Source organism: Cibotium barometz, chromosome 53 (assembly GCF_041138505.1).
Source record: "Cibotium barometz isolate CiBa-2024 chromosome 53, ASM4113850v1, whole genome shotgun sequence".
NCBI lineage: Eukaryota > Viridiplantae > Streptophyta > Polypodiopsida > Cyatheales > Cibotiaceae > Cibotium > Cibotium barometz.
The window spans coordinates 11,809,293-11,830,476 of NC_141098.1; the positions used below are offsets into that span (position 1 = coordinate 11,809,293).

Here is a 21,184-nt window from a genome sequence, read left to right on the forward strand (position 1 = left end):
GTGTGATGCGTATGAAAACATTGTGAGTGAATCCAATGTAGGAGTTTGATTGTGAGTGAAGCTGATCAGCTCTACTTAAGACGCATGTGACGCGTGTAAAGGTTCTGTGATTTTGATCGTGAGTGAAACCGATCAACTCTAAGGCATGTGTGATGCGTGTGAGGACATGTGGGAGTGAATCCACTTAAATACATAATGACATTGTGAGTGAATGTAATGTGGGAACAATTAATGTGTTTGATTACTCGCGTGTGCTGATAGTTACAACCGACGAAACGGTTGTTTTCTCAAATGGGAGGACTTTTACGGGAGTGAGTTTTTTTAAAATATTTTATCATGGGAGCGAATCCAATTAACTATGTGTGATGCATGGTTCATGTGAGAAGCATGGTAGTGAATGATTTCCATTTGTTAGAATTATTTTTGTGAGTGATTCCAAAGTAATTGTGATCTAACATTGTGGACTATGTTGAGCATAGATCATGAGTTCGGGACAACCAAGGTGGACATTGGACGAGATTATCTAGCCAAGCACATGTGTTCTAAAAATTTAATTTTGTATTGTTTGGCCCATTGTACATATGTTGGGCAAGGTTTATTTTTGATGAGATGCTTTAAAAGCATTCGACTAAGGTTCAATTTTGTAAAAAGCCCGCTTTTGGAAAAGCTAAGCTATTTATGGCTCCAAGGGCTAAATTTATTAATATGATTTAAATATGGCGTGTGGGGGTGGAGCCACACACGTCGGGGGGGAGATTGCACCCAATCTTGAGTTCATTGATTTTTCATGCTCTTGATTTATGCTATGATGTTATGGTTTATTTCTTTTATTATTTAATTTGTGGAATAATCTAATCTCCATGTACCATGGTCCTATAACAATGGTATCAGAGCACGAAAAATTCAAGAATTGAATTTGGGTCATGGAGAGTTGAACAAAAATCAAGAAATTGATTTACTCAAAGGTTATTGGCTTGGAGTATATTTGAAAGATTTTCAACAAATTCAAAATACTTCCATGAAATGTGCACAATACCCCAGTTGCATAATACCCCAGTTGCATACAAGCAACAATCATGTCCCCAAAAGTGTAGCCCTTAGGGGATTGCTTCTCCAAAAATTCCCCTCTTGTCCAGATTTTCACCACTGGCCTTGTCCCAAAAGGGTTCTCAATGAATGCCATAAAAGTATAGACTTGCTGCTTCATATTCAAGTACCACCTCTTTGTTTTTGGCCCAAATTTTGGCTGCTTTGCTTTCACATCAAAACATGAGTATCCCTTGTGCATGATGACAACTGTTAGGGTGTCCTAGTATGTACAAGAGTCTCCTAAATTGTAGACCAGATCATCTAATCCCAACTTGAAGGGCTCGAATTACCTATACCACAGCATCATCATTCAATTTATTAACACAATATACTGACCAGCACATATATACACATTTATGCATCAATTCTAGCACATCTACCCCAAGACTGAGTCCTCGCCCATCTAAGTGTGTAAAGAACCATTTATTGCATATTTTAGGCGATCCAAAATTCCAGGCAAACTTCCTAAGGTTTATAAGGAACCCCTTACCGTGCGCGTTGTGAAATAGTAGCATTCTTTTCAGTGTTAAAATTGCAGAAATGTTGGAAAATTATGGTTGAATTTGCCGCAAGCCATGCCCAAGGCAGACGATTGGGCCTGTGTGGGGCGTTTCGCATGTGGGACAGCGCACATGTGTCCATTATTATGCATGCGGATATGCACAAGCTCGTGTCTTGTTCAGATATGTTGTGCCTGATGGGTGCAGGCAAGCTGGCTTGTGAACTAAAAGCTCTAGAGATGTTGCAAGATCATGGTTGACATGATCTTAAGGAAGAGCAGTGATGGAACACCCAGCAGCTGACTGGTGAACTAAAAGCTCTAGAGATGTTGCAAGATCATGGTTGACATGAAGCTGCACCGCCTGTTGCGGTGCTGAGATGGAATGAGTGATTCACATGTTTTCACATTCTGCCCACCCTAACAGAATATGGACACATGATCACAAGGGTAGCTTCAAATGTAGAGTACACATGGATGCATCAAATCCACTAGTGCAAGAGCAGTGATGGAACATCCAGCAGCTGCACCGCCATTTGCAGGGCAGTGTCATGACGGAATGGGCGGGGGCAAAGCATATGGTGATCACATGTTTCCACATTCTGTTCACTCTAACAGAATATGGACACAACATCACAAGGATAGCTTCAAATCAAGAGTATACTTGGATGCATCAAATCCATTTGTGCAAGAGAAAACCAGTCGGGATATGCTGAGCATAGAGGAGACACTTTCTTCGCTAGAATTCATGGCGGCTACAGGTGTGGCGGAGCTTCCATCAATGGTTAACCTCATCGGCATCATGCAGAAGTGCAGAAAAAGTAATAATCTAGCATATGCCAAGTGTGTGCATATCCACATGCATGGTATTGGACTTGAAGCTCATGAAGTGTTGGGGACCTACTTTGTTACCATTTATGTATTATGTGGAAGCATACCTGATGCTGAGCAGGTTTTCCACAAGTTGGTGTATCGGGATGTGTATGCATGGACTTCTCTCCTAGAAGGGTACGTTGAGTTCGGGGTTCATGATCAGGCACTTGAGCTGCTACCAATGATGCACAAGGATTGTGTATCTCCAGACAAGTTTGCATTTCTGGCACTACTGAAAGCCTGTACAAGGTTAAAATGTTTGGGAAGGGGCCGAGAGATTCACATGGAAGTATCAAAACAGGGATTAGAAGGAGACTCTTTTCTTGGAAACTCTTTGTTGGACATGTATGTTAAATGTGGTTCACTTGCAGAATCTGGGCAAGTGTTTGACAAGCTGCTGGTTCAAGATGTGATATCGTGGAACACACTGATTGCTGGCAATGCCGAACACAGGCTTAATGAGGAAGCATTGAACTGTTTGCAACAGATGCAACTGCAGGGTGTCTCTCCAAATGCTGTCACATATGCTTGCAGCTTGAAAGCTTGTGGCAGCATGGGAGCTGTAGATAAAGGTCGATTATTACACGCTGCTATCATCAAAGAAGGATTTGAGAAGGATGCTTTTGTTAGCAGTGGTCTGGTGGACATGTATGCCAGATGTAACTCCCAAGCAGAAGCTTGTGGAGTTTTTGATGGGCTGTCGATTCGAAGTGTAGTCCCATGGACGGCATTAATAGCAGGATATGCTGAACATGGGCTCGCTGACGAAGCACTGAATTGTTTACAACTGATGCAACTAGAGGGTGTGTTTCCCAATGCTGTCACATTTGTCTGTACCTTGAAAGCTTGCTGCAGTGTAAAAGCCTTGGAAAAAGGGCGAGAAGTGCATGCAGAAATCCTCATGGAGGGGTTTGAGAGAAACCTCTTTGTTTGCAGTACATTAGTGGATATGTATGCCAAATGTGACTCACTTTCAGAAGCACAAGAGGTGTTTGATGACCTGGCAGTAAGAGATGTAGCATCGTGGAATGCCTTAATTGCAGGCTATGCTGAACATGAGCTTGAACATGAAGCAGTTGATTGTTTGGAGCGAATGCAAGTAGAGGGAATGCCTTTAAATGCTGCCACTTTCATCTGCATTCTGAAAGCTTGTGGCACTGCAGCAGTAGACAGGATTTGGAAACTACATGGTGACATTTCCAAATATGGGTTTGAAAGAGATTCTTTTATTGGCAGCTCTCTAGTGGATATGTATGCCAAAGCTGGATTGCTTGCAGAAGCATGGGAAGTGTTTGATAAGCTGCCGGAGCGATGTGTGGTCTCGTGGAACTCCCTTATCGATGGCCATGCTGAGCTTGGACTTGGTCACGAAGCATTGAAGTGTTTCGAAGAGATGAGATCGGAGGGAGTGTTTGCTAATGCGGTGACATTTCTCTGTAGCTTGAAATCTTGTGGCAGCATAGGAGCCATAGATGAGGGTCTACAGATACATGCTTACATTGTCAAATTGGGATTTGAGGGAGCTGATTTTGTCAGCAACAGTTTGGTGGATATGTATGCCAAGTGTGGCTCTCTTTCAGAAGCACAGAAAGAGTTTGAGGAATTGGAGGTTCGAGATTCGGTCTCGTGTGCTGCACTTATTGCAGGCTATGCTGAGCTTGGACTCGGTGAGCAAGCTCTAGAGTGTTTGGAACAAATTCAAGCGGAGGGTATTGTTTTTGATGGTGTCACATATGCTTGCAGCTTGAAAGCTTGTAGCGCTATCAGAGCCATAGACAAGGGCCAAGAATTACATGCCGAGATTTTCAAAAAGGAACTTGAAAGTGATCCTTTTGTTGTAAAAAGTTTAGTGGCTATGTATGCTAAGTGTGGCGCATTGGTGGAGGCACGGAAGGTTTTTGATGAGGCATTAGTTCAAGATGTAGTCCTGTGGAGTTTACTAATTGAAGGGTATGCTGATAAGGGACTTGGCCAGGAAGCGCTAACTTGTTGGGAACAAATGCAATCAGAGGGTGTGGCACCAGATGATGTAACATTTATTTGTGTTTTAAAAGCATGTGGCAGTGTAGGAGCCATAGACAGGGGCCAAGAATTACACTCTAATATTGTTATAGAGGGATTTGAAACTGACCCTTTTATTGGTAACACTTTGATTGATATGTATACCAAATGTGGCTTGCATGTAGAAGCACAAGGAGTGTTTGATGAGCTCCGTGTCTTGGATAGAGTCTCATGGAATGCGATGATCTTAAGCTACAGTGACCAAGGAGAGAGTGAGAAGGCTTTCATACTATATGCACAAATGCAAGAACAAGGTATATCACCAAATGGTGTTACCTTTGTGAACATCTTGAAAGCATGTGGCAGTGCAGCGGCCTTGGAATCTGGTAGAAAAGTCCATGCACAAATATTTCGGTTTGAGAAGTTTCAGGCTGTTGAAGCGGTCTTGACAACTGCTCTTATTGACATGTATGGTAAATGTGGAAGCATGGTTAGTGCACAGCAGGTTTTTGATACAATGCCTACAAGGGATCTTGTGAGATGGACCGCATTGATTACGGGATATGCTCGCCAAGGCGAGAGTGAACTTGTTGTACTTATGTTTGAACGGATGAGGGAGGAAGGCATACACCCTAGTGGGATTACATTTCTTAGTGTGCTCACTGCATGCAGTCATGTGGGTCTTGTAGAGAAGGGCTGGAAGTATTTTGAGGTCATGAGCCAAGAGTATAACATTATACCGACTATCATGCATCACAATTGCATGCTTGGTCTCCTCAGCCGTGCTGGACAACTCAAGGAGGCTTTGGTGATGATGGAGGAGATGCCCACCCAACCCAGCCTTGTGACTTGGAGTATGGTGTTGAGTGCTTGTCAAAAGTTGGGCCATGTGGAACTGGGTAAAGAGGCTTTTGATTCTGCTGTGAGTCTGGACAAAACAAATGTTTCAGCATTCATCATGATGTCTAACATTTATGCAGATGCTCACATGTGGGAGTAGGCAAATATACAAAACAAGCTTAAAAGTACGAAAGGGCTCAGATTGAAAAACTTGTGGGGGAAGCAAATATGTGTTCCTGCTGGAGTCCAAGTGTGGGGGCGGATTACAATGACAAACAGGATGAGTGTAATGTGGTAGGTAGCCCATGGACAATAATTATGGGCATGTACATATTAATAATTTTAGGCATAGACATTAGCCTGTGGGCCCATAAGTGAGATTGGGCATGCTCACGCAGCATGTACACAACATAAATCTCACCTGAACAGCTTTGAGAAACATAGAGCTGGAGCAGCCCGCAACACCCCCCCTCCTCCCCACCCACCCCCTCCCCCCGTGCGCGAAATTTGCAAACCTGTGCCCCTGCCTTGCTCATGTGCACCCTTGCCTCCTTTTCATCCTGCTACCTCCTTCAAGTTCCTCTTGTGGCCCTTCCTCTCTGCCTTCTCCCGCCTGTGTCGCCTTCTTTTTTCCTCCTGTGGGCACACCCTCTGCCTTGCCTTTCTCCTCGCGCCTCCGCCTTGCTTCCTCCCCTTCAGCGCTTCGTCACACAGAAGGTTTTTGCACTCGGTCTTTTTTCTTTCAGCAGGTGTCAGCTTCCTTTGGTCTTCACCCCTTCTGGAGGCAGCTGCTCCGTCATCCCTGATCGAGGTTGCTGCCCCCCTCCTGTTCTTCGAAGCGGACCTCCAGCTCCTAGCATCAACATTAGCCTCCCTCAAAGCCTCACATTGGTTTGCAAGATTTTGTGGGTAGCCATTCAGTAGCTACATGGCCCTAGCCGTGCTTGCAAAGGAGAAGGAGATGAAACTCGGGTGAGCACCCAGTTGTAGAGAGGATAAGATTGTGTGTTACACACACATCTTAACAGCTAATACATCCACATTAGCTTGGCCATCCGACTGCCCACTTACTCACATCACCTAACTCTATGGCTAGATGATGCTCTGATCGGAACATTCTCACCCGGGTTTGTTCCATACAACAATGTCCAGACTCCATGACCATGTCAGAATATGCAGCGGAGATGAAGACAAGATCTGAAAACACAAGAGCAAGTGCACTGCAGGAAAACACAGCAATAGAGAAGGAGAGAGAGAGGCGTGTAACTCTACTAAATACACAAGAGAAAACCTGAATACCCAATACAACATGTGTGGGGGCAAGGGGCCATTTTATATGGCCCCTATGAGCCAGTCGGCCAGCCCAAAAAGGAGCGGACAGCAGCAAAAAGCTCACGACCTGCTCATATCTCCAGTTGGCCAGCAAAACTCAGTCGGCCAGCACATAGATGGAGACGTGGAGCAGTAGGGGCAGTCGGCCAGCATACAGAACACTCAGACCAGCAGTCAGCCAATGTCTGGATCAGCCAGGAGCCACAGAACAGCCTCCCACACCTGGTAAAAATAGGGAAAAATATGGAGAGTGGGGAAAAAATGAGAACACCTAAATCGGACGGGCACACCCACAACAGAGGCCATGGTGTAAATATACAGACAGGAGATGACTGCTAACACCCCCTCTCAGCTCCTGGATGTGGAACCAACCCCAGTGAGCTGGAGTGCCACCGGAGCATAGCCTGAGATAGAGACTTCGTGAAGAGGTCCACTGCACTGTCCTCCGTCGAACAGAACTCCAACAAGATGTCATCAGCAACGATCTTTTCACGAACAAAATGCCCCTGCATGACCGTGGGTTCCACCAGTGGAAACTCAATCTTGCCAAGTAACCTCTGCAACCTCACCACCTCGCAAGCAACACCACAAGTAACCCGGTACTCTGCCTCCGTCGACGACAAGGCAATAGATTGCTGCCTTTTATTGCTAAAACTGCTCCTGAGCCAAGGGAAAAACTGTAGCCTGATGTCAAGGTCCTCGTGTTTGGGTCTCCTCCCCAATCTGAGTCACTCCAACCTTGGAGTCTGACTCCATCCATCAATCCCCCTCCTGTGTAAAAGAGTCCAAGATCCTTCGCATGCTGCAGAAACCACAATATACGCAATCCTGTCTCCCAAAGAGTCCTCTGCAAACATGAGCTCAACAGCCTCATCAGGAAGCTCCCGGCCAATCTGGTATCCATCAACCAAATCAATGAACCATTCTGCTTCCGAGTCAAGAAGGCATCATACTGCTCACAAGGATCAACACCTGTTACAGTGGGATGCCAAGTCGTGGTGGAAACCTGCTGAAGACCACTCAAGGCCTTCATAAACCTGTAAACCATCCCCTCTGAATTCGGAACCACAAAGCTTGGAGAATGTGCAACATCCACCTCCTTCTGCAAGTAATCAACTGCCACTTGCCTGGATTTCCAATAGGTCCCCGTGGAAAGAGCTTCCTCATCTACACGAGTTTCTTTGTCCCGAATGTTACGAGACATCAAAGCATAGGTTACCTGTAAAGTTTCCTCTGACTGATGAACACAAGAACTACCAACATATGTACTGGAAAGTTCATGCCAGCTGCTTCTTTTATCTGGCAAGCGATCCACCATATGGTTCGAGAAAGCTTGCACCTGCAGCGTATCCACACTTAAGTGGCCATTACCAGACTGCCACTCATCACAAAACTGAGGACCAGGGAGAGAGTGCTGAAAGTTTGTAAACTCCATTCTCCACTTCACCTTCCCAAACTACCTAGCCTGTTGCCTTGTCCCGAAGAGCAACAAAATGCTCATCAAACTCCACCCGCATACCAGTCTTGTAAACCTAATGCACTGACAACAGATAAAAACCAAGTGACGGAACATACAAAACCTGGGAGGAGTGCTTCTCTCCTCTGCCATCGGGAACTATCTCCAACTTGCCCTCACTGTGAACTGGGATAGTGGATGTATCCCTAGTAAGAATGTGATCAGAATACCTGCAAAGATCCTGTAAAGCCGAAAGGGAAAGAGTCATGTGTCTGGAAGCATGTTATATACACATTATGTGTGCATATACTAGGAGGCTAAGGTTAGGGTCAGGCATCCAAGGGTCACACATGGGAAATGGAGAGTTATGAGTCACTTGAGGGCCCTCCTTTATAATAGAGGCATGGGACACACTCAAGAGAGGCTTGGGAGGCCAAGGCTATGTTATCTTGAGGCTTAGGCTATGGTCTCTTTATGTTAGCTTGAGGCTAGGTTATGTTATGCTCTCTTGTGTAGAGGATCATAACTACCCACCTACCATTTCACACTATAGCTACATGCTATTGGATTGGAGTTATACCTCTTGATGGTATGGGACATCAAGGTAAAGGTATGATGTATTTCATTATAATTCATGTGTGTATCTCTTGGGCTCGGGAGTGGATGAATTTATGTCTGATTTATGCATGTTTATTCATAACAAGTATCTAGAGAGATCTTAGGGTTTTAACAATGGTATTAGAGCAATCTCTAGTTAATTGTTGTTGATTTTTCTTTCTTATTGTAATTTTTAGATTTTTTTAAAGTAAATTTTAATATTTACTAAATAAAAAATATTATTTTATTGATTTGTGTTGATGATTTGCACGTGGATTGTCGATATGGTGATTGGAACGTGTGTTACTACTATTTAATGGACGAATCGATGTTGCGGGAGAATTTCGTGAGTTTAATGCTTTTTTATTTTTTATTTTTTGTGATTTAAAATAAGCATTAATGAAAATTTTTATGAAAACACCACATATTTTATTGTGGATATTATTGGTAGAATGGATTTCTTAAAATTTTAGAATTTTTTTGAGCATTTTTATAGTTAAAAATATATTTTTATACATTTTTACGTATTTTTTCGCGGGTATGCGATCAAATTTCTGTCGATTTTCTGCTAAAATGCAGTAGGGGACAGCATGTTGGTGCATTGGATGCTCTCCCGTGTGCGTGGGACCCTCTTCGTCTCTCAATTTTGAATTTTCTTTCTATTTTTCTCACGTGTATAAATCTCTTAAAAAAGTATATTTTTAATAATGTTAATCATAATTAGAATTAATTATGATTTAAATGATTAATTAAAAGTTAACCTCTCTGATTAACAGAGAGAAGAGATGGGGTGGAGAGAGGAGTTTATTTGGAGAAGAAGGAGACAGGAGAGTAGAGAGGGAGACTTCCTCTCTCTCCCACACTTTTGTGCACACGTTGGGGGAGAGGGGGAGAGAAAAAACGCCTCTTGAAACTTTTTTTAACAAGCTTTTAATAAAGCTTAATTAAGTTTTTATTAAACTTAAAGCTTAATTAAGTTTTTAATAAACTTTTTTCTAATTTAAAAAAAAGTATTTTTAAAAAAAATTTAAAAAGCTTTTGAAAGCTCTTTAAAAAAGCTTAAAAGAAAGAGGAAAGAGGTTTGAAAATTTTTATTTATCTCTGAAATTTTCTTTTTATCTGAAAATTTCTCTTGGAGTTTTTTTTTGGCTTTCCATATTATCGGGAAACCTTTTGGCTTTTCAAATTTTGAAAAATCTTTTGACCTTTCGGATTCCGGAAACTTTTGACCTTTCACACTGTTTTTTATATCTTTTCATTTTTTCGAAACTGTTGGCTTTCCGTATTCCGAGAAAACCGTTGAGATTCTGAAATTTTTTGACCGTTCGTATTCTAAATGCGTTTGGAGTTAATTAAAAATTTTAATTTTTTTAAGAAATTAGTAAAAAATTAAACAGATTATTTTAAATTTTTAAAAATATGAGAATGGTGTTTGGTATGTGGTGTGTCCATTCGGGCGTCCGTGATCATTTAAATTCTTTTAAAAATATATTTTTTGATCCAAAAAATTAAAAAATCTATTAAAATTATAAATTTTCATTGGATTTGAGAATTATCGGGCGGAATTGAAAATTTTGTGAACGATGGGATTCTCAGAAAAAATTAAATTTTTTTAAGAAATTATTTTTAGAAATCTTAAAAATTGATTATTTTTAATTGTTAATTTTTTTTAAAAAAATAGTTTTAGAATGCCATAAGATAGGTTTGGTGGAACTCAAAATTATCGATTTTTGAGGTCTTATAAAATTAAAAAATTTTTAAAAAAAATTATGATTTTTTTTAAGAATTTAATATTTTCGAGGATTATTTAATGTTGAAGTACGTTTTCTCGTATTGATATTAGATAGATGTGGGTTATTCGCATATTATTAATACGATTATATCTTGTATCAATAGTTGTTTATATTTAGATTAATTTTAAACGATGTTTTCATGATTTTTTATCATTATTTAGTCATTCTTTTTTGACATGTTTCTTAATTTCTTTTAATGGCTATAATCTACGTTCAAAGTGTGTTTCACCTTTGATACTTTTTCATGATAATTTATTTTACACTTGTTTAAGTGTGATTTGTGTTTAATTTCTTAAGTCTAACATAAATTCTATCATGGGTCAGTTGATCGGTTCGTTTTGATGGATTTTATTGGACGTTTTTCAAGTTTTATTTAGACTCATCACAGGTTTTTACCTAGATCACGTGTATTTAGAGATTTTTTAATGAGTGCTACACAAATGTGTTTCACTTGCTTACTTTGGAGTTTTGCTTGAACGACACCACGTTCATATACTCCGGATTGATGAGTTGGCCACCAATTTTAATGCTTCTTTTGGCATGATTAACAACCATTAGATGGCATGCATTGATTTTATGATCAACTATGGTTTTATGGATTTGAGGAGCTTTTATGCTTTTATCCATGGTTTTATAAGGATCTTTTGATCTTTTGGATAATTTCATGTGCTTTGAAGGTAGCATTTGCGTTCGTTTTTTGCGTGTAATTTTGGAGTAATTTCTTGTACTCTTGTACATATTCCAACTTGGATACCTAGTTGCTTATGTATATAGGTGAGTTATTTTTCTATCCTAGATTTAGTATGTTTATTGGGTAGTTATCATTAGAAAGGCGTCAATAATTCAAAATTCTTTTCTAATGATGTACTCGATAAGGATTATTCCTTGATGTGGTCTCAAGAATATAGAGACAGGTTTTAGTATGTGGCAGTCTGGGATAAGGTCATTTTATTCATTTTATAAGATTTTATTCATATTTCCTAGACGGCATACTAGGGAGTTTCAAATTGATACGGTATGTATGGATAGTATCATGGTAGTATGGGACGCTAGAGATCCCTTACATATATTATTTTATGGGATAATTTGGGCTCAAGATTATTGCTTTGCTTACATCACTTAGCATGTTGACCTCAATATTCAAGACAATCTCATTTTCTGAATTCACTAGAAGTTATAGTGTGGGCATTCTCTAGATAAACTTCTTTTATCTATAGCCTGCATATATTGATGAGTGTACTCTCATCAGCATTTTTACTTGTTGAAATCTCTCTTTAGAGTTCAACGAGTTTATCTTGTTGTGTTCGGATTAAGGAAATTTGGATTTTTTCTTTGTTGGCATTTCTTTCTGTAGTTTCATACTTTAGGTGATTTATACAGTCAACCTGATGGTTTACGAATGGACATATGTGACTCATCAAGACGTTGATGAAGCTCTATGTTGATATGGGTAACTTGGGACATCGATAATTCCATGAGCAGATGTGGGGTACATCGGGCCACCGATGGATACCTGGTTTCTGCTGTTATAATGCCATGTTTTCTTACTTTATTCTGAATGGTTTACAACGAGGAAACTACTTTGAGTATAAATTGCTCTGATCATCTGCAGTCTGATGGGAAAACAGAGCGTATGAATCAGATTGTAGAGGATATGCTTCGTGCATATGTCTCTAGAAAAGCATCAAATTGAAAAAAGTGTCTTCCAATGATGGAATTTACCTATAACAGTTCTAAACATACGGTTATTGATTTTAGTTCGTTCATGCTTATGTATGGGTTTCAACCCAGGGCACCTATTGATGTCAATCTTAAGAACATCGAGCTTGATGCATCGAGGGATTTCTTGAGTGATATGCAGGAAATGCTGACCGAAGCTCGAGATTCTATCAGAAGTATTCAGGATAGGGCACGTTTTTATGCTGATAGAGGACGCTTAATTTGGTCTTTTGAACCAGGAGCATTGGTTTATTTAAAATTTTCTAAAAATTTTCAAACTTTGTCAAAAGAAAAATTCTTGAATTTATCTCCTAGATATTGTGGTCCATTTCGAGTTATACATCGGATTGGCACGGTTGCGTATGAACTAAAACTACATCCAATTGTTAGAGTTCATTTAGTCTTTCATATCAGTAGATTGAAAGGAAAACTGGGAGGTGAGGATAACACAGTTACTCCTCAAGAACTCGTTGAAGTCGAAGAATTATCCTATGTTCCACATGAACCTAATAAGGTACTTGAATTCAGGGAAAGAAAACTTTGTAGTCAACTAATCCCTGAGGTTAAAATTAGGTGGAAAGATAGGGAAATAGAAGTTTCGACTTGGGAGTCAGTTGAGATTGTTCAGCGCAGTTCTTCTTTTCATTGCAAGAGTGCAATGTTTTGAGAGAGGGGAAGTATGTTATATGCACATTATGTGTGCATATACTAGGAGGCTAACCCACACTAGGCTTGTGAGCATGGGAGCATGGGAACAAGCTCTAGTGGAGCATGGGTTAGGACTAACCTTAAGGGTTAAGGTTAGGGTCAGGCATCCAAGGGTCACACATAGGAAATGGAGAGTCATGAGTCACTTGAGAGCCCTCCTATATAATAGGGGCATGGGGCACACTCAAGGGAGCCTTGGGAGGCCAAGGCTATGTTATCTTGAGGCTTAGGCTATGGTCTCTTGATGTTAGCTTGAGGCTAGGTTATGTTATGCTCTCTTGTGTAGAGGATCATAACTACTCACCTACCATTTCACACTATAGCTACATGCTATTGGATTGGAGTTATACCTCTTGATGGTATGGGACATCAAGGTAAAGGTATGATGTATTTCATTATAATTTATGTGTGCATCCCTTGGGCTCGGGGGTGGTTGGGTGGATGAGTTTATGCCTGATTTATGCATGTTTATGCATAACAATTATCTAGAGAGGTCTTAGGGTTTTAACAAAGCACCATTGTCTAGAATCCACTCTTGAGTATCCGTAGCGGAGAGTTCTTCAACCTCCTCCCTGTCCATGTCATATGCTTGATATGATTGATTACCTGTGGTGTGCAGTTGAGTAAAATGAAAGAACGGATCCTGGCATTGACACGATCCCATAACTGTGCTTGTGCCTTACGTTCCTTCTGAATCGAGGGTAACTCCCCTTCCTCTAACTCCCCTTCTTGAGGAGTTACAAAGAGACTTAGTGGGAGGCTCTATCAACGTTCTCTTTCTTCAAGAGTATCACTTGTCAGCTGATCGTACTTGCAAATGTGGAAAGATTTCGCAGGGTAGGAGCCAAACCTTTTGGTCACCCGCCTTTGGCCCATATGGATCCAAGGCGGAGTATGTATCTCAGTTAGTGAGCAGCTTCTTCTGGGGGTGGTGGACTTTGGCACTATAGTTCCACGGAGAGTGAATGGGTGATTTTCAGACTTGGGGAGGACCGTGTGTGCCTTCTCAACATTAACACCCTTAACTCCATAGTAAGTCGAGAAAACTTCTGGAGCATGACTTGATACGGCAGGTTCTAATGGACAGATGCTTTTTTTGTAAGTATTGGTTTTTCTAAAAGCTTGTTAGATGTAAAATTATATATTTCTTTGAGTAGGGAAGGTACCTGATCGATGTCCTATATGTGGACGACCTTATTATGATGGGAAACTATGAAGATAGAAGATCCAATAGACAGGAGATGTTGAGTTCAGAGTTTGAAATGGAAGACCTTGGGATTATGCATTTATGTTTTTGAGGGTTGAGTTTTGGCAAGAGTCAAATGGAATCTTTATTTCTTAACAAAAGTATGCAAGAGAAATTTTGAAGACATAAGGCATGGTTGAATGTTATACCCATGGAGGTCGATGCAACTCTATCTATGGAAGATTCTTCTTTAATTATGGATATGAGGGAGTACAAGAAGTTGGTGGGGAGTTTGATTTATTTGTGTAATATATGACTTGGCATCAACTTTGCAATTGTTGCCCTTAGCGAGTCCTTAAATCATCCTTGAGAAAAACACTAGAAGGAAGGGATGCGGGTATTAAATTACATCAAAGGTATCCAACATCATCACATGTGATACCTTGAATGGATTTGTGACTCGGATTAGGAAGGAGATTGTGATAGCAACATTGTTAATATGCGACAACGAGAGTTACATGATGATTACCAAGAACCTAGTGTTTCTTCATGCTTGCATGAAGCACATTGAGATACAATATCATTATGTGCAAAAGCTCATCTCATGGATGGAGATGTGAAGCTTGTCTAGTACCATGAATGGAGATGTGAAGCTTGTCTAGTACCATGAATGGAGATGTGAATCATGTCTACTACTCTTGTACTCTTGTGTAATATCCAATGACAAATAATTATGTAGATATTTTCACCAAGGATCTTGGGAAAGATTTGTAGAGCACCATCTTCATCGAGTTGACATTAGACTGAAGAGGTAGTTCACCTAGGAGTAGATGAGGTGTTGGAAAAGCATTTGCTCAATTCTCCATCCTCATGTTGTTGCATAGATAATGGATGTGCTCTAGTTTATAAGGCTTCCTATATGAGGAGAGTAGCCATTGTGGTGAGAGCACCAAGTAAAGATGTCAATGATTAGTATGCCAACCTACATGTACATAATGCTTTAACTTAATGACTTATAGATGTATATGTGGTGGTTAAATTTACGAACTCTTCATATACTTCATCGTCAAGACTATGGTATTGTAAATGATCCAATAACAAGGTGCAACATTATATGACTTACAAATGTATATGTGGTGGTTAAATTCACTAACCTCCTCATATACTTCATCTCGCCGTCAAGACTATGGTATTGTAAATGCTCCAATAACAAGGTACAACATATATTAAAATCTTGACTCCTATAAAAAAAGAGCCACCCATGGTGCCAAACTCGAAAGAGAGCCATGCACATGCTTTTGTGGCACTACATAATAATCCCAAGGCTCAACAAAATCACCATGACCTCATAACACTCGTGTGAGCCACGTTATAACACCAACTCACCAGCTGGAATAAGAAAGATAAAGCTCAATTAAGCACACCGACAAAGTCAATAATAGTGACATCAAAGCTTTCATCATTGGAAACGATTATCCACTTCACTTAATGAGGCCACACACAAGAAACCAAAACCTTAAACCCCCATTGTACATATGAATCGTACCACCCCTAGCAATTGTATAAGCACCTACCGACCACCTCATTTTAAAGGGTCCAAGACATTTCTACAACAAAAGGAGGCCTCACATGAAGAACTTCTACTTGCATCTACCTTCCATGCCACCTTGCCAAGCTACCTACCACTATGGCTAGGGAAAAGCTTATCACCAATATTCCTAGCATCTAGTTGTAGATTAGTCCTGAACCATACCACTTAACCTCACATATGGTTTGTTCTAGACCATCCACACATTTCCACCCTGGCAGCAACCTCACATATGGTTTGTTCTAGACCATCCACACATTTCCACCCTAGCAGCAGCTTCACCAGTGACTTGAACGATGTGAGGATACAATCACCATTAGGAAGGGGAGCATGTTAACACTAGCTTGGTAATAGGATAGAAAAGTATATTTATGTCCTCATTATTGATCAACTTTATGGAATTATTTGGAACACATGGATAGTGAAAATCAAATGTTTCCTTTTTCATATAATGAGGTACATAGCGAAGGAAATTTGAGGTTTTTTGGGATCACATTGGTTACCTCTTGGCTTTTCAATTTTATAAGAATTCACAGGCCAAATTATAGTCATAATGCAAAGCTATTTGGGCTATATTTGGATCAAAAGATCTAATTAGCCAATTTCTCATTGCTTTTTAAAGTTTTTGGATGTGCATTACTTCACAAACATATCTATGGTGTAATACAATCCATCTTAGGCTTAAAAATCAATTAAAAGTTCAAAATTTAGGTCTTAATCAAAATTTTAAGATATTTAGCTATTAAAAAAAACCACTTTGAGGATTTTTATACCTAATCAAAAAATCATAGACTAGGACCAAACCTTCCACACATGTTCTATACAATGTTATGCTTTGATGGTGCATTTTGTGAGAGCCAATCATATATACACCTATCCTTTAGGCACTTTAATTTAGATGAATGTCACATAGCTTATAACTGCATACGTGAGCCGCTCGCGGTAGCAGAGCTCGATCAAACATGGAGTCCACACGTCAGAGCGTATGTGGCGAATGTGTCTGGGGTTTAGGGGGGTGAGGTGCCTGGTTCAGAGGATCGTGGGCAGCTAGACTAGTGTGGGCATGTAGGCTACTATATAAGCCCGATAGTGTGGACACTTATCCACATTTCCTCTCTGGTTGGGTGGTAACACCACGAGCTCGGAGCCATTTTTGGCTACGGTGGCATATGTAGAGTCGATACTGAATTGTAGAGTTAAGAGAATTTACATAGTTGTTGATTAGATGTCATTGGAACAACAATGATTGGGTGTTGGAATGCCCCAAACTTTGTGTTGTAGTGTCGAAGGTCTTAGATCAATCTAGATGAGCACTTTGTATGAAGAGGCTCGAGCATCTTGTAAAAAATGGCTATATAAATAATACAACTTGAGAAGAGTATATTCATGGGTACATAGTTACTCATACAGGAGTACATAGTTAACCAAATCAAAGGGAATATTTGGTGTTTTGATAGACAAAGTAAAGTGGATGCCTTTCCACTTTATTTCACCAAGAAAAGAAAACTTGTACATATTTGTATTTTGTAAAATGTTTATGAAGTGCGTATGAGGACCATTATTCTTTGTTCGTCCGTCTCGATTATAGCCGAGTATTAGTAGCTAAAAATCATGTAAAATAGCGCTTTCCCATTCATGGGTTTGGCGATCAAAGACATTATTTAGCCCTTGTCCTTGAGTAGAACTTTAATCTCCCCTACTGGTACATGACCTCCTCCTGCTCAAAACCATGATTTATTCTAGACGGGTCTGCTTGAATATGCAAACATTTGCATAGGCATATTGGACCACATGCCCATCAAAAAAGCCAGACACTGCTAGATAGTCGTCCAAGCCCTGCACACCACCTGCAGCTCATATAGCTTGGGCCAAGGCAGCCACCCCGATCTCTCAGACCAACTCCTCCAACAACCCCTAAGCCGCCTCCATCGAGTCTTCTAAGGTCTACCCTTGAAGATAGTCCTTGCACCAACCTTAACCTAACACATGTCACACATCATTAATGCTTTGGAGTCTCCACTTGTAACAACAACCGATCAACCCACTATTGGTGGGAATTAGAAGCAAGGCCTAGTGGCCAAGTTCCCAAGCACCAGGTCGGCATATTCTTTTTTTCAGCCAATCACCAAGGTTGTGGGTACTAAGGTGCTTAATGAGAACTTCCTCTAGGTGTTTTGGTTGCTTGTTATAGGTGGGATCTATATTCTAAATGGGTCTAAACAACTCAGATTTTGAAGGCAATAAGACAAGGGTTTTCTTAATCCATTCTCAATAGGTGATGCTTTCCTCATGTTCATGATGATCTTGTGTAATCTGATTGCATTCCAGGTTAGCTTTTTGACACTTTCAAATTCATTAATTCATGGATTGGATGTCATTCTAGTCTTTCGATTACTGCCTATCTCACAATGAATTTGTTTCTCTTGTAATGTGTGCCCCATGGCCTGCCTAAAAGGTTTCTTTGGGACCTATGTGAAGTGAATTTTTCGATGTTTATTTTGTAAATGGTGCATCCAAAGGGACCAGAATGGGATCAAGTACATCCATTGAAAAACCTTGGGAGAGGGATGCACACATGTAAATGCAAGTATTTTCCACATATATGGGATGAAGGTCCCTTACGTGTTAGGGCACACATATTAGGTATCAAGGGCCATGGTGTTGCACCATGCTCAGGTGCTTCCGATGTAGTTAAGGACATTTGTAGGAGATTGCATTATGCAAGGGCTAAGGTGCATAGTTGAGGTGCACATGTGGATTCTTTGGTTGATGTTTTGGATGAGGATCGGAGCATACTTTTAGGGCTTGGGTATCAAATGTAAAGGGGGAATTGGCTCATGCATGGTAGTTCCAAGTATGATGAGAGGTAATCTTTGCCGCCGTACGTTGCTTCTTTTATGTAGAGGATACTCCTCATTGGAAAGTGAGAAGCCCATTCTTCTTGAATATGATTAAGGCAATTGAGCCCTAGCTTCATGCCACCTTCATAGAATCAACTACACACAAAGGAGTTGATTGATGCGATCAAATGCATTGACAATAATATGCTTGACATGCGAGATGAATGGAAGAAATATGGATGTATGATTATGTGTGATGGCTGGTCTGATACTAGATGTAGAGCTATTATGGCATGTTCTATTCATGGTACTGTATTCTTGAAATTCGTGGACACTTCTAGAGAATACAAGTCCCGAAAGTATATTTTTGAGCAGCTAAAGCAAGCTATGATGTTGGGCTTGCAAACATGGTCCAAGTATGCATGGACAATGCTTCTGATTGTATTCGTGAGAGAATTAGTTGAGTAAGCATGGCCCAACATATTTTTTACTAGGTGTACGTGTCATTACCTAGATCTCCTATTTGAGGATATTGACAAGCTTCCATGGGTTGCTCCCGTTTTGGAGAACACAACAAAGATTGTGTCCTTTGTAACATGGAAGAAAATAGTCCTTATTTTGTTTCAAGAGCATAGTAAAAAGGACTTAGTTAGGCTTGCGCCTACATTATTTGCATACATGTTTCTTATGGTCAATTTTCATGAATGAGATATGTTACAAGGGATTACAAAAGTTAGTACTTTGTGATAAGTTTGGAAGACTCAAGGTTTCACGCACTCAAAAAGTAGAAGTGTCATCCATTGTGTATGGAGCAACATTTTGGCAAGAAGCTTAATTGATTGTGAACACATGTGCACCTATTTTAAAAATTTTGTGCTTGGCTAATAGGGAAGGATCCACCGTGGGCCTTGTTTATGAGCTCATGGATTGCATGGTGGATAAGATAGAGAAAATTCAAGGGGTTGATTCCACCAAGTTGAAACAGGTCGAAGATCTTTGTATTATCGAGTTGCGTTGGTATATGTTTCATACACCCTTGCATGCTATGGGACATGTTTTACATTCTGTTTGGAAAGGAAAAGACCAAGATATTGATCCAGAGGTGATGAGAATTGGATGATTATGCTTGACGCTTACACAAAAGCTGATGTGGAATTTCAAGGTAAGATTCTTGATGAGTATGATAAATTTCAAGGTAAGATTCTTGATGAGTATGATAAATACAAGTTAGAAGAAGGTTTATTTTCTCTTATAATTGCAAAAGAAGCAAAAAGAATGTAGGATACATTTGGGGCATGCACACCTAATTTGTATAGCAATTAAAATTCCAACTGCTCTCTCAGGGCACTTGTGCTTCACCATGTGAAAAAATCAGAGCACATTTTCTCTCATTCACACCAAAAGAAGAAATAGACACAAACCTTCATATACTGAAAAGCTTGTTTTTGTATACACAAACCTTCATCTCATATGTAAAATCAAGGAGTGGGGTTATGAGAAGACGGAGGTTACATTGGACATCCTCAACAAAGAGAAGGATGATGATAGATTGATTGCTCTACAAGAGTTGCAAGAGGCTATTAAGGAGGAGGAGGATGATGATAGATTGATTGCTCTACAAGAGTTGCAAGAGGCTATTAAGGAGGAGGAGGCCGAAGAAGCTAATCGTTGGTGAGGCCTCATGCTCATATGCTACTAAGGTCCTTGTCTTTTGACGATGATGCTGACGGACGATGATGATGCTCTTATTGCTGAGCTCTTTGTAGAGGGGGATAATGATGATATGACTCACGAGGATCTTGTTTGAGTAGCTTTGCTACTACTTCATTCATGTTCTTCTAGCTTTCTTCATATTTAGCATGTTAGTGTTTTTGTTGTTGGCTTCATCTTTAGAAAGTTGCATATTGAATCATGACACTTTGATTTATGATGTTTGAATGTTTGAAAATTGATTTATAATATTTACAGTTCCAAACTATAAGTTTTGCCTATTCTCCATCATGTTTAATGACTCAATTTTCATGTGTTTTTTAAAGAAAATGCTAAAAAAGGTAGTTTCATGCTAGAGATTTTTACCATACTTCAATCTTACTTCCATACTCATATGTGTATGCCATTTGATTGGCGTATGGAAAAACTATGCTCCAAGCAATCTTTGTGAGTAGACCCTACTAGTACACAACCTCCTCCTGCTCCAAATGGTTGCCGCAATCATCTACTCTTTGCTAAGAGCATCTTCTTGAAATCATCATATGAAATACATGTGGCAAGTTGCTCGATGTGCATAATAAAATCTCTACTCAAGGGAATACAAACTTCACAAAAAATATACCTTGAAAACAAATTATGCCAATAGAGTCATGGGTGCTTTCTCTTGCCTTTTTATCGTAATCAAGAATTGTGGAAGCCCACCTCTCCTTTCTTCCTTTGTCAAATTAACCAACAACGTGTGAGGGTATGCCACCACACCAAATATTGCATCAAAAAGATGTCATGGTTCATTGTTTTTGAAACATGAATGATGCGAGTTATTTTGTCAAATGTAGAACACATAGGGTGCTGTTATAATTCAAGCTAGTATCTAGAGAGTCACAGATGTTCCATAAAGTGTCCATGTACATCAAAAAGATGTCATGGTTGGTTGTGATTGGAACATGAATGAA

The 21,184-nt window shown here is 40.0% G+C and overlaps 1 protein-coding gene across 1 annotated transcript; it reads left to right on the forward strand.

The window, feature by feature from the left end:
* Window positions 1–2,096: 2,096 nt before the first annotated feature.
* On the forward strand, window positions 2,097–5,462 carry LOC147608294 (pentatricopeptide repeat-containing protein At4g39530-like). Its single transcript, XM_086789421.1, has one exon. It carries the CDS (start codon window positions 2,097–2,099, stop codon window positions 5,460–5,462), a length of 3,366 nt encoding a protein of 1,121 aa, XP_086645547.1.
* Window positions 5,463–21,184: the final 15,722 nt, after the last annotated feature.